We start from the raw sequence: 15,683 nt of genomic DNA on the forward strand, positions 1-15,683 counted from the left end.
TAATATGGATCCCTGAGGTACTAATATACAACTTTAAGGTGCAAAATGAATCCTTTAGGTACTAATATATAACTTAATGGTAAAAATATGGATGCTTTAAATAATTTAAGGTACCAATGTGGATGCTTGAGGCTCTAATATATAACTTTAAGGAATAATATGAATTCTTTAGGTACTAATATATAACTTTAAGATACCAATGTGGACCCTTGAGGTACAAATATATAATTTTAAAGTATAAAATGAATCCTTTAGGTACTAATATATAACTTTATGGCAAAAATATGGATCCTTTAGCTATAAATAAATAACTTCAAGGTACCAATATGGATCCTTGAGGTACTAATATGTAGTTTTAAGGTACCAATATTGATTCTTCAGGTACTAATATATAGCTTACCAATATGGATTCTTGAGGTACTAATATATAGCTTTAAGGTACCAATATAGATCCTTGAGATACTAATATATAGCTTTAACGTACCAATATTGATTCTTCAGTTACTAATATATAGTTTTAAGGTACCAATATTGATTCTTCAGGTACTAATATATAGCTTACCAATATGGATCCTTGAGGTACTAATATATAACTTTAAGGTACAATATAAATCATTTAGGTACAAAATGAATCCTTTAGGTACTAATATATAACTTTATAGTAAAAATATGGATCCTTTAACTATAAATAAATAACTTTAAGGTACCAATATTGATTCTTGAGGTTTTAATTTATAACTTAAAGGTATAATATGAATCCTTTAGGTATGTATAACTTCAATGTACCAATATGGATCCTTGAGGTACTAATATTTAGGTACAATTATGGATCATTTACGTGGTAAGATATAACTTTAAGCTACAAAATTGAACCTTTAGGTAGTACTGTATCATTTATGGTACCAATATGTATCCATGGGATACTATTATATATAACTTAAGGGTACAATATGGATCATTTAGGTAATAATATATAACTTTAAGGTACAAATATGGCTCACTTAAGTACTGATATATAACTTTAAGATACATAATTGGTCCTTTAGGTAATAATATATTATTTAAGTTACTAATATTGATCGTTTAGGTTACAAATATATAACTTTAAGGTCTAAATATGGATAATTTAAGTGCTAATATATAACTTTAAGCTACAAAATGGATCCTTTAGGTGATAATATATAATTTAAGGTACCAATATGAATCATTTAAGTGGTAATATATAACGTTAAGCTATAAAACTGATCTTTTAGGTAATAATATATTATATCAGCCTCCGTGAATTGTAGCCTCAGTTTGCTGTTCTTAGCTGACAGGAGTGGCACCCGGTGTGGTCTTCTGCTGCTGTAGCCCATCTGCCTCAAGGTTGGACGTGTTGTGCTTACAGAGATGCTCTTCTGCAGACCTCAGTTGTAACGAGTGGTTACTTGAGTTACTGTTGCCTTTCTATCAGCTGGAACCAGTCTGGCCATTCTCCTCTGACCTCTGGTATCAACAAGGCATTTGCGCCCACAGAATTGCTGCTCACTGGATATTTTCTGTTGTCGGGCCATTCTCTGTAAACCCTAGAGATGGTTGTGCGTGAAAATCCCAGTAGATCAGCTGTTTCTGAAATACTCAGACCAGCCCGTCTGGTAACAACAACCATGCCACGTCCAAAGTCACTTAAATCCCCTTTCTTCCCCATTCTGATGCTCGCTTTGAACTGCAGCAGATCGTCTTGACCATGTCTACATGCCTAAATGCATTGAGTTGCTGCCATGTGATTGGCTGATCGAGCAGTTGGACAGGTGTACCTAATAAAGTGGCCGGAGAGTGTACATTCACTGTACAGAACCATGTTATATAAACACATAGCGTACAAAAACTAGGAGGAAATGTACATGTAAATGTTACTGCCCTATTCATTTTTAATGAGCAGGAGTAACAAATACACTGATTTCAAAATGTAGCATTAATTCATTCAATTATAGCTCTATTCTACTTATTATAATACAGAACATATTTTTAATATATATTATAAATAGTTTTCAATCAGACATTTACCCTGATTAATGATTTTAATGATCAGATTTCTTTGTAACGTCCTCATACTGTAAATATCATGAAAGCAGTGCAGTTAAGGCATCCTATGGTAATATGTGGATGTTTGTGTGTTGTGTTTCACATGTAGACAGATGGTACCACAGACACACACACACACACAGAGAGAGAGAGAGAGAGAGAGAGAAAGAGAGAGGGAAAGGAGGAGTTGCCTGCTTTCTGACCTTCATGTCCAGCCAAACGCCCTTCACACACACACATACACAAGCATGGAAATGAGCATCATGCTAAAGACCTCCTACACCAAACATATTAGTCGACCACTAAGACCCATGAATAACAGCATATGGTCTACCTGTGTCTCTCCTGCACATGAATTATTGCTCATCATCTGGTGTGTATGATGATATGATTATTCACAAATAGTGGCTAGTGTTCCTCATGCGTGTTAAAATATTTACAAGGTCAGTCTAAACGTGGAAAGTATATTGTGTGTCAGTATGGTGTGTGTTTGTCTCTCTGTGTATGCGTGTTTATGCACAAGTGTGTCTATGTAGAGTCAGTGGAGGCGGCAAAATCTGAGTATTTGGGAGGGTTTGATCAGCCTCCGCACACAGAATACACACACACACACACACACCTATTGAAGGCAGAGGGAACAGGCAAAGCAGCAGGAAGTGAACACTCAGACAGAGGTCAGACAGAGACAGTAAGACAGGTGGAGAAAGAAACAGGGCTGGCACTGAGAAATATAGTGCAGTAGAGCACATACACACACACATCATCATCATCATCATCATCAAGTGGATTGACTTTGTAGACAACACTCCAAGCAAATGAACACTTTGACAAAGACAACAGCAAGACGTCAAGTGGAGAATGGTTGTGAACATGTATCATAGCATACAGTGTGTGCGTGTGTGTGTGTGTGAGCTTGTGCAGTTTTGCTTACCAAAATACAGTTGTTAAAATTAATTTGTCAATAAATAAACAATACATTTATTAAAAAGAAAATTACCATAGTTATTATATGACATATATGTACACAACTGTATTAAAAATAAATAAATAAATAAACAACAGTGAAATAACTGAATTAAAATTAAAACTTATATACACACTACCTGACAAAAGTCTTGTCGTCTATCCAAGTTTTAGGAACAACACATAATAACTTGACTTCTAGTTAATCATTTGGTATCAGAAGTGGCTTATAAGAAAGGCAAAGACCTCTAGATTATGCTTATTTTATGCTTATATTACGTTTATTTACGCTTAATTATATCACATTCTCACCGTTATTTACTTGTTTATTTTATTTTTTGGCTTCTGTTTTGGTTTTACCCACTTTCTGGTTTTTCTGCCGGACTCAAACCCCGTCGCCATGGTCAACTCCCCTCTGCATCTCAAGTCCGCTGACGTATAGGGCGAGCTACTCGTCAAACTGGTAACAGCAGGAAAGCCATCCATACGGAGGTAGGCTGTCAGCTGGTAGCGCGAAATGGAACGGCGTCATACGGACATGTAGGCATGGGCCGGTATATGATTCTGACGGTATGATAACCTCGGTATCACGGTATCTCGGTATTACTGCTCTAAAATATATTCTTTTTAAATGTCTGGGTAAAAATAAACCCTTTTTCCCCCTTTGAACACAATATATTTTAATTTGGGAAACATTTGAAATATTTTGGAGCAGTAAACATGTCATAATGAATTATTGACTTCTTGTTTTAAAAAACACAGATTTTTTGTTTCGATCTTTTCTGCTGGAGATACTTTTGTCCTAAAAAACAACAAAATAAAAAGTAAATAAAAATCTTATTCATACCTTAGAAATTGTATAGCAGAAATTTTTGACTGTTTTAAAACCTTGACTTTTCCAAACCGCGGTATACCTTGAACACGGTTATCATCCCATGACTATGGCCACGTAGCGTTAGTTTTCAAGAGTTCACACTTAGATATTGTTTGACAACTGTTAGCAGGTTTGGCATGCTGTCCCGGGAGAGAACCCTGAGCTTGGAGATAGTTGGGCCCAGGGCTCCCGCCTGGTCCATAGAGCATGTGAGGGGAGTACGAGATCAGGTGGTTCTCGAGAGCTCCCCGTGGTAAAGGAGGAAAGGAGGAGAAGGGGTGGATGGGGGGTTTCTTCGGAAAACGAAGATAAGAGAGTACTTCTAGCTAGGCTATACCTATAGTGAGTTGGGGTTAATCTGATTGGCTGACTAATAAATGTAGATGGGTGGCCAGCTACAGTCAATCATATCACGTGCTCCTCTCGAAATTAGTTTGTGAAACTTCACTTAAAGACAAAATGCAGCCAAACAGACCTCTGGCTATATAGTTCACGATCTCCAGAAATGTATATAGGGCTATGTTTTCAGAGGGAGCCTATCTTGAACATTTTATATCTGTGAAATCCAAATATAAACTTGTAAGTCATATATGTATCAGATTTCAATAAGGGTCCACTAGTTCATTTTTTGATTTCAGGGTCTTTTCTCTGAGAAACGCAAACAATATTAACAACCCAATCTTCTCTATAAAGTGTGTTTATATAATTATACATACCTTTATTGGTGAGATGTGCGTGTGAGGAGCGTAACTGTGCATGGAGTCCATGGCCGCCAGGTTCTTATCGCTGGTGTGCAGCATCTCTGCGCTCTTGCTGTGAGCCAGGTGGGCGGGGCTGTGCTCCAGGGGCGGAGTCTCTTCATCCTGATACCGATATTTCTACAACACAAAGAAAAATATACAGGTGAAGTCACAATTATTAGCACAATTATATTTTTATATATATATATATATATATATATATATATATATATATATATATATATATATATATATATATATATATATATATATTCATTCATTCATTTTTTCGGCTTAGTCCCTTTATTAATCTGGGGTCACCACAGCGGAATGAACTGCCAACTTATCCAGCACGTTTTTACGCAGCGGATTCCCTTCCAGCCACAACCCATCACTGGGAAACATCCACACACACATTCACACTCATACACTACGGACAATTTAGCCTACCCAATTCACCTGTATCGCATGTCTTTGGACTGTGGGGGAAACCGGTGCACCCGGAGGAAACCCACACGAATGCAGGGAGAACATGCAAACTCAACACAGAAACGCCAACTGACCCAGCTGAGACTCGAACCAGTGAGGCATATATATATATATATATATATATATATATATATATATATATATATATATATATATATATATATATATATATATATATATATATATATATATATATATATATTTATATATATAATATTTTTTTAAATAGATTGTTGGTGATTGGATGGGTATCGGATTATATTGGGAAATATTCCTAAAACAATTTTCAAATTAGGACCTGATTAAAGGTATTTAAGACCTACAAGACAATATTTCTGTGAATTTAACACTTTAATCCTAAAATTTAAGACATTTTAGGACTTGTTAAGACCCTGCGAACACCCTGCTACATAACAAACCATTATTACACTGTACAATGACTTGCCTTATTAACCTAGTTCAGCCTTTAAATGTCACTTTAAGCTGAATACTAGTATCCTGAAAAATATCTAGTCACATATTATTTACTGTCATCATGGCAAAGCTAAAAGAAATCAGTTATTAGAAATGAGTTAATAAAACTATCATGTTTTAGAAATGTATTGAACAAATCCTCTCTCCGTTAAACAGAAATCGAGAACGAAAATATACAGGGTGGCTAATATTCTGACTTCCACTTGTACATCAACCTATATTCTGCGGATTTGCATTATAGGTTTCATATGCACATCAAAAAGAAGCTGAACCTAATTTCTACAAAAGCAACAACAAAATAAAGAAGATGATGATTTATTTGGCTGGATATGCTACATGACCCACAAGAAGGTTTTGCAGAGTAAACTGATTCATCTGCTTTTCATCTCTTTCAAGCTCAAGTCTCTTCCGTCTGCTGTAGGAGATAAATTAAAGATCAGAAGATTTCCTACAATCAAAGCTCACGCAAAGGCGAACACCAGCTGGATTGAGACATTACAACATTTATAACAACTACAACTCAAATAATATAAACCTTCAAGACGCTGAACGCTGTTTGAAAGCCTGAATATGAAGGATTCGTGCCACTTAACACAGTTCCTTTCTTTATATGAATAAGATTGTAATATAACACTTTTAAAAGTAGCTTTACACAACATTTAGCTTGAACTTTGCTTGCGGTGGACTGAAATCCAGCAACTGTTCCTCACTATTCACAGCCATATCACCCTGCAGCAAGACCAGTTACTCACTGAAGCTAAGCAGGGCTGAGCCTGGTCAGTACCTGTGTGAGAGACCTCATGGGAAAATTAGGATGCTGTTGGAAGTGATATTAGTGTGGCCAGCAGGGGGAGCCCAACCTGTGGTCTGTGTGAGTCCTAATGCCCCAGTAAAGTGAAGGGGACACTATCAGTGAGTGCCATCTTTCGGATAAGATTGTTAAACCAAGGTCCTGACTCTCTGTGGTCATTAAAAATCACATGGCACTCGAAAAGAGTAGGGGTGTAACCCTGGTGTCCTGTTCAAATTCCCTCCATCTTACCATGATGGCCTCCCAATCATCCCCATCCACCAAATTGGCTCTATCACTGTCTCTCCACTCCCCCATAGCTGGTGTGTGGTGAGCGCACTGGCGCCATTGTGCTGTGGCTGCTGTCGCATCATTCAAGCGGATGCTGCACACTCCTGGTGGTGTTGAGAAACCCCCCTCATGATTGTAAAGTGCTTTGGGTGTATGGCCATACACAATAAATGCGCTATATAAATACACATAAAGTTAAAAATAAAAAAAATACACTTTCTGTATATAATTTTTGTAAACAAATGATTTTAATACTTATAAATGTATAAATAATAACAATAAACAAAGATTTTAATACTTTTAAATGTATAAATAACCTATAAATAAAATGAACTGATCGAATTTTCCCTCGTATTTCAACATATAAGACATTATTGCACTAAAAACATACAGCTACAAGATTTTTTTATTAAAAGCCTGCTTGCAAAATGACTAGTTTTCTACTATTTTGCCTCTTTATTTTGTAACAGATTAATACATCAACACAAGAACGCTAAAAAAAACATCAACACCTACTTCATCATCATCGCCTCTGCTTTAATGATGGGAGCAAATGACATGGACAGATAAAACAGGATCACTGGACTAAAAACACCTTAGAAATAAATGAATATTCTGTCTCAGTTTTTGTTTAGTTCATTTGACTGTGGATTCTCTGCTAAACCGCACACATTGCAGATGATGCTTTGTAATCCTGCGTTTATGGAAAGAAATCAAGCATTAATGGAAGATAGTAAGCTAATAGTAATTCTGTAGCACTTAATGGTGTTATTTCTAATGCCAAATCTGTGATGAATGATTTTAGATATAAAAGACTCACGTTCTGCTGATTTTCAGGTTCACACTGTTCCTCTTAGTATTATTAAAATCATCTGTTTTAACATTTGATTATATACAGAAAGTGAGGAACGATTGCTGGATTTCAGTCCACCGCAAGCAAAGTTCAAGCAAAGGGTAAAGTTACTTTTAAAATAAATCTATTACAATTTTAAGTCACGTTTTATAAATATTAGTATTAAAATAGACTGTAAAGGTTGTAATATATTCTCTCTGCTCACACTGTCCAAATTTATGTTAATGAACAGCATGGTTTCCGCTACATCCATGGCGGGGCGCCGCGCCAAGATTCATCCCGCCACGGCTACATTCAAAACATTCAGGTGATTTTTTTTTTTAATAGCGGGTTATAATCGCACCAAAACGTATTAAAAGGTAAGTGAATTATAACAGCGCAAACTTTTCTGTAACCGTAGTAGTGCTGTGCGTCATTTGTTTAACCCTTTAAGGTTACGTGTTGACTTACTGACTGGCTGACTGTGACAGGTGTGTGATGCGTGAGGCCAGCAAACACGACGTATAGCCGTTTTACTTTCCAGGACGCATTAATACCGGAGGCATTCATAAATATTCCAAGCAAATCTAATAAATGCTGGAGACATACTCGTTACATAAACGCACTAAATCGCACCTCAGCAGCGTTTATTTGAGAGCGCACAAGTAGATCTGCGCGCTCTTAAAGTGGCTTATATTTGAGGGGGCGTGCAAGAAGTTTTGTGCACGAGCAGAGGAAATCGGCGCAAGCAAAGAGATCCGCATGCTGTAGGCTATTACATAAATGCAATCTCGACTTCTAATACTGCGCTCACGACATCTGTCATTGAAATAATGCTACAGGTAATTGGTCGATCTGTGTAAAAAAGGCCTGCCACCACAGCTGTTAGGGAAGCAGACGGACAAGTTAGGTGAGTATATAATGAAAGATGTTTATTACAGCAGAGGAGCAGACAAGGATAACAAAGGGGATGTGACTGTTGTATGGTTGAGCAGATATTCCTTCTTCGGAGCAGGATGGATGACAGACACTGAGGGAGACCGAATGCACACACCAGAGGGCTTGCGGGGAAGACAGACTGAAGACACACTCAATACAGACAGGACACCGGGAACACTGGACAGACTGGAACAAAACAGAGAGCAGGTAAGTTCAAGAGATTAGATCAATGCGCTAGTGACTACCAGGAGGTACTCGCTAGGAGTCCGCTTCGTTGGAACGAGACCGGACACTGACTGAAGTGAGGTGTGTGCTTATATAGTGAATGGAAGTAATTGGGTGCAGCTGTGCGTGGTTAAAACTCAGGTGACGGTGATCGTTGCGTGATGCTGGTGGAAGAGCCTGGCCAATCCGTGACATTACCCCCCTCCCCAGGGCCCGCTCCTGAGGGCCTAGACCGTCGACGCCGTGGTGGTCTACCTCGTCCACGAGGTGCTGGGAACTCGGGGTGATTGGAGTGGAACTCCTCCATGAGTGCGGGATCTAATATATCGGATCTGGGGACCCAAGACCTCTCTTCTGGACCATATCCTTCCCAGTCTACGAGGTATTCCAGATGACCACCACGACGTCGGGACCGTAGAATGTCCTTGACCTTGTATATGGACCCTTCTTCTGAAATCAGTGGGAGAGGGGGTTCCTCTTCATGGCCAGGCTCTGTGGAAGGAATCAGAGGGTCGTGAAAGGGTTTGAGGAGTGACACGTGGAATGTGGGGTGAATTCTGTATTGTGGTGGTAGCTGTAACTTATAGGTGACTGGGTTGACCTGTTCCAGGATGGTGAAGGGACCAACAAATCTGGGACTAAGTTTCCGGGAGGGCAGTCGCAAGCGGATGTCTCTGGTGGAGAGCCAAACTTTCTGCCCCGGAGCATAGGCAGGTCCAGGAATCCTCTTCTTGTCTGACACCTCCTTGGCTCGGCGAACTGCCCTCTGGAGATGGTGATGAGCATCGTCCCAGACCCTCTCGCTCTCCCGGAACCAGTAATCCACTGCGGGGACGTCAGAAGGTTCGCCATCCCAGGGAAAGAGTGGAGGTTGGAAGCCCAGAATACACTGGAATGGCGTAAGTCCGGTGGTAGGTTGCCGCAGGGAATTCTGGGCGTATTCCGCCCAGCCCAGAAACTGGCTCCAGGAGTTCTGATGACCGTGACAGAAGGTCCTGAGGAACCGCCCCACTTCTTGAATTTTCCTCTCAGTCTGGCCGTTGGTCTGTGGGTGATAGCCAGACGAGAGGCTGACGGTCACACCTAGGAGTCTAAAAAAGGCTTTCCATAGTCTGGAGATGAATTGGGGTCCTCGGTCCGAGACTATGTCTTCAGGTAGCCCAAAACATCGAAAGACATGGTTAAATAGGTTCTCAGCGGTTTCTAGGGCTGTAGGTAGACCCTTCAGAGGAATCAGACGACAGAATTTGGAAAATCGATCTACAATGACTAATATGCAAGTATTACCTTCAGACGATGGGAGGTCTGTCATGAAGTCAACTCCTAGGTGTGACCAGGGGCGGTTTGGGATGGGCAAGGGATGGAGTTTTCCTGCAGGTAGATGACGAGGACTCTTTGACATGGCACATTCTTTACAGCCTTGGATGTATCTCCTCACATCCCTCGCCATGTTCGGCCACCAGAAGCGTTGGGATAGCAGCGAGAGGGTGTTGTTGGCCCCGGGATGCCCTGTGCCCAGAGAGGTATGACTGGAGTGAATGAGATCTACCCGTTGATTTTCAGGGATGAAGCGTCGATTGGGGGGGACAGCCCGGCGGAGTTCTGGACCCTGGGGTGGCGACAACTGTTGGAGCAGACCAGGTGATGGGACAGACAGTGATCTGATCTGGGAGAATGTTGGCCGGGGTCTCACTTGTTTCTTGTTGGTCATGGATTCTGGAGAGTGCATCCGCCCGGATGTTTTTGGATCCTGGTCGATATGATATGGAGAACTGAAATCTGGAGAAGAATAAGGACCACCGGGCTTGACGAGGACAGAGTCTTTTCGCCTCTTTCAGGTATTGTAAGTTTTTATGGTCGGTAATCACCTGGAATGGGTGTTTAGCTCCCTCCAACCAGTGTCGCCACTCCTCCAGGGCGAGCTTGATGGCTAGAAGTTCCCGGTTCCCGATGTCATAGTTCTTTTCCGCCGGGCTGAGCTTACGGGAGAAGTAGGCGCATGGATGGAGTAGTGAGGGATTCCCATGGAGCTGGGACAAGATGGCTCCTACTCCGGTGGTCGATGCATCCACCTCGACCACGAAAGGTAAGTCGGGATTGGGGTGAGTCAGGAGTGGAGCCTGCGTGAAGGACTTCTTGAGTCTTTGGAAGGCTGCGGCCGCTTCGGGTGACCAGGATAGTGTTTTGGGTTTATTCTTTAGGAGGTTGGTAAGTGGAGCGGTGATAAGACTGTAATTGTTGATGAAACGGCGATAGAAATTGGCAAACCCTAGGAATCGTTGGAGTTCTTTGATGGTTTTTGGTTCAGGCCAGGAGATGACGGAAGTGACCTTCCCCTCGTCCATGCGAACCCCTTTTCGGTCAATGATGTATCCGAGGAACTGGACAGATGGTAAGTGAAATGAGCACTTCTCAGCCTTGAGGTACAGTTTATGGTTCCGTAGGGTTTGTAGGACCTCCGCAACGTGGTGGCGATGTTCGGCCTCACTCCGGGAGTAAATCAGGATATCATCAATATAGACAATGACGGAGATATGGAGGAACTCCCGGAGGACTTCGTGTATGAAGTTCTGGAATACGGAGGGGGCGTTGACCAGACCATAGGGCATGACCAGATATTCGTAGTGTCCAGTAGGGGTCACAAACGCCGTCTTCCATTCGTCCCCCTCGCGTATTCGTACCAGATTGTAGGCGCTGCGGAGGTCCAACTTAGTGAATATCCGGGCAGATCGGAGTTGTTCCAGGGCCGCAGGGACGAGAGGAAGTGGGTACCTGAACTTGATGGTGCCTTGGTTTAGAACTCGGTAATCTATACATGGCCGCAGCCCTCCATCCTTCTTGGCCATGAAGAAGAAGCTTGAAGCAGCGGGTGACGTGGACTGGCGAATATACCCCTGACTCAGAGCCTCCTGAATGTACTCCTCCATGGCCTTAGTTTCTGGAAGGGACAACGGGTAGATCCTACCTCTGGGCATAGGAGCATCAGGAAGCAGGTCAATGGCGCAGTCCCATGGCCGATGTGGAGGTAGCTGGGAAGCTCTCTTGGGGCAAAATACGTCCTCGTATGAGGAGTAGATCTTCGGGATCTGGATGGATTGTTTCTCAACTGGACTTTCGACAGACGTGACATAGACATTTATGGGTCTCTGGATCTGCAAGGGTAGGTCAGGAAAACAGCTGGAGACGCATTCTTTACCCCATCTTTTGATTTCTCCGGTGCCCCAAGAGAGGATGGGATCATGCTTCACCAGCCACGGGCGCCCTAAGATGATGTCCATTGATGCTCCCTCCAGAACCAGAAATTGAATTTCTTCCTTATGAAGTAACCCTACTCTGAGGGTGACGGGTTCACATTTACGATGGATACGTGCCTGGGAATGGATATCGGTGGTTATAGGTTGAATCTGGTAGACGTGCGTCGAGGCTTCGGTGTGGAGCTGGAGGCGGCGACAGAGGGCGTGCGAGATGAAATTTCCGGCTGACCCGGAGTCGATGAGGGCCGTGACTGAAATAGAGACAGAATGGGCAGTTAACTGAACATTGGTGGTGAGAGGGTGCATTTTTTCAACGGGAGAACTGAACACACTCACCAATGAACGTACTGGACGAATGGGACAGTCCAGCCTGACATGTCCTTCGGCACCACAGTACATACACAGACCCCGGGTCAGCCTCCTCTGTCGCTCAGTAATCGTAAGTCTACCAGACTCGACAATCATAGGTTCTGGTTCTGGAGGGACGACTGGCTCTGGCGGACGAAGGAGTGCTTGTGAGATAGATGGGAGATCATGCTGGTAGACCTTCAGACGATCAGAACATCGAAGTGAGTGTTGGATGAATTTTTCCAACCCCATAGTATCGTCGAGGGCTGCCAGCTGTAACCTCAGGTTGGGCTCCAACCCGAGCCGGTAGGTTGTTAGGAGAGATCGCTCATTCCATCCACTAGCAGCAGCCAGAGTCCGAAACCGGAGCGCATAGTCCTGGGTGGACATGGCTCCCTGCTTAAGATGATATAGTTGTTCTCCGGCTGCTACTTCTCCATCTGTACGACCAAAGACCTCCTTGAAATATGTGGTAAAGTTATGAATGGAATTGGTTACCGGCCCAGCTTGCTGCCAGATGGTCTCAGCCCACCTGAGAGCCGACCCAGAGAGAAGGGAGATGATGAAGGCAATTTTGGACCGATCTGTGGGGTATAAATCTGGTTGCATTGTGAATATCAGAGAACATTGTAATAGAAAGCCATTGCACTCCTCCGCCCCGCCAGAGTAGGGCGCTGGTCGAGCCATGGGACTGGATGAGTGGGTGGACGGTGAAGAAGTGCTCATGCTGTATTGTTGTAAGGTCCGGTCTTCTGTTAGGGAAGCAGACGGACAAGTTAGGTGAGTATATAATGAAAGATGTTTATTACAGCAGAGGAGCAGACAAGGATAACAAAGGGGATGTGACTGTTGTATGGTTGAGCAGATATTCCTTCTTCGGAGCAGGATGGATGACAGACACTGAGGGAGACCGAATGCACACACCAGAGGGCTTGCGGGGAAGACAGACTGAAGACACACTCAATACAGACAGGACACCGGGAACACTGGACAGACTGGAACAAAACAGAGAGCAGGTAAGTTCAAGAGATTAGATCAATGCGCTAGTGACTACCAGGAGGTACTCGCTAGGAGTCCGCTTCGTTGGAACGAGACCGGACACTGACTGAAGTGAGGTGTGTGCTTATATAGTGAATGGAAGTAATTGGGTGCAGCTGTGCGTGGTTAAAACTCAGGTGACGGTGATCGTTGCGTGATGCTGGTGGAAGAGCCTGGCCAATCCGTGACAACAGCTGGAAAAATCCCAGAGGAAACACTGAACAGTTTCTGTATTTTGTGATTCACAAGTGTTTATTGTTTATTTGCGGTTGTGCATTGCATTATGGGATGTTTATCTCTGCTCTGTTTACTTTTGATGTTGAAAATTCAACTCTACAGTTTAACAAAGTGACTTTAGCTGACATTTTAGTCGTTTGAATGTATAAGAAATAATATATTGAGAAATAGGTCTGTAAAATAACGGAAAATGTCCAGGCAGCTTATTATAAGGTTTCTGTAGCGTAATATACAACAGCAACACAGACAATATATCACTTTACACCAGGGGTCACCAATCACGGTCCTGGAGGGCCGGTGTCCCTGCAGGGTTTAGCTCCACCTTGCCTCAACACACCTGCTTGATTGTTTCAAGAATACCTGGTAAGACCTTGATTAGCTTGGTCAGGAGTGTTTGATTAGAGTTGGAGCTAAAATCTGCAGGACACCGGCCCTCCAGGAACAAGTTTGGTGACCCCTGCTTTACACTATTAAAAATGTTAATAGAAGTCAATTCTTTGAACCTTTCAAGGTTAAACATTGTCGGAAGAAGGATCAAAATCCCATAATGCAATTCAACAGCATAAATAAATAGGGGAAAAAAACATAAATCACAGAATATGAAAACTGCTGTGAATTTTTTTACTGTGCATGTCTTCTAGGGGTGTCAAAATTAATTGCTTCTTTGGTGCACCGCGATGCAGATGGGGACAATTCGATATCAGTTCAGTAATAGATCATAACCGGTTATTACATACTGACGTTAATTTTCTCCTGTCCTGTTTCTCGATGTCGCAGTAGAGTACTATGGTGAAGGAGGCGAGGGCGAGTGAATAAACGCTCCTACTACTTAAAAGGTAAATAATTATGCACAATTCAACTGCTTGTGAGTTTGCTGGAAAGTCTTTCACTGATACTGAAGAAGGCACAGCACACGAGCTGCTATTTCACTACTAGTTATAAATGCTGTAAATCCATCTCTGCCTCTCTCTCAGTTTGGACATTTGACCCACTGGCGTGTTCGTGAGGTAACTTTTCATATGCCTCATATGCGAGTTTTCTCCACCGTGTCTATTATGGATTACCTGTGATAATCGCATATTATGCGCATATAGCTTGTAACCGCGGCTGTTCTTCCTGCCTTCGGTGAACATCGCTTCATAGGGTGAATCACAGGGATGTAAGACCTCGCTTGACAGCGCTCAAAAAGCAAGCGGGATAATATTTACATGAGTTTATTTGCTGTAAATGTTCATGTTGTCTTCTGTGCATGTATTGGAGTTTTGTTTGAAACATGCAAAGAGAGTGTTATCTTTGAGCAGGCAAAATTAAAGCTACAGTTCATATCTCTTACTGTTTATTTTAAAGGACAAAATTATATTACAAATAATATACACATATTAATATATTTATAGATTTAAAAAATTTTTTTAAATCTTGTGTTGTGAAGAAAAAATATAATTATATATGGAAAGCATCGTCAATGCACCGTGACTCACCGAGATAGCGAATTAAACCGAATCAATGGCATGATAATCGTCCGAACTGAATTGAACCGTGAGACCAGTGACCATGCTCTTTATGCACTCTACAGTATGTGCATAACAGGTTATCACAGGTAATCCATAATAGACACGAGTGCACCTTAGGCACACTCATGTCTGGATCCACAAGTATCGCTTTAACAGCCAAGAGGAGATGAAAAGTTACCTCATAAACAGGCCAGCGGGTCAAATGTCCAAAGTGAGAAAGAGAGAGAGGCAGAGTCAGAGTTTTACAGCATTTCTCCCTAGTAGTGAAATAGCAGCTCGTGTGCTGTGCCTTCTTCAGTGTCAGTGAAAGACTTTCCAGCAAACTCACAAGCAGTTGAATTGTGCATAATTATCTACCTTTTAAGTAGTAGAAGCGTTTATTCACTCGCCCTCGCCTCCTTCACCATAGTACTCTACTGCGACATCGAGAAACAGGACAGGAGAAAATTGACGTCAGTACATAATAACCAGTTATGATCTATTACTGAACCGATATTAAATTGTCCCCATCTACATCATGGTGCACCGAAGAAACAATTAATTTTGACACCCCTTATATATATATATATATATATATATATATATATATATATATATATATATATATATATATA

At 41.8% G+C, this 15,683-nt stretch overlaps 1 protein-coding gene across 3 annotated transcripts in view; it reads right to left on the bottom strand.

Annotated features, from left to right (window-relative positions):
- LOC130229819 (disks large homolog 4) overlaps nt 1-15,683 on the bottom strand; it is a 275,300-nt gene that overhangs the window by 127,881 nt on the left and 131,736 nt on the right. For all 3 annotated transcript variants that reach the window (XM_056458812.1, XM_056458813.1, XM_056458811.1), the window contains exon 2: nt 4,618-4,779. In XM_056458812.1, the coding sequence (XP_056314787.1) occupies nt 4,618-4,779 (162 nt within the window). The remainder of the gene's footprint in view (nt 1-4,617; nt 4,780-15,683) is intronic.

Source organism: Danio aesculapii, chromosome 5, assembly GCF_903798145.1.
Source record: "Danio aesculapii chromosome 5, fDanAes4.1, whole genome shotgun sequence".
Classification (NCBI taxonomy): Eukaryota; Metazoa; Chordata; class Actinopteri; order Cypriniformes; family Danionidae; genus Danio; species Danio aesculapii.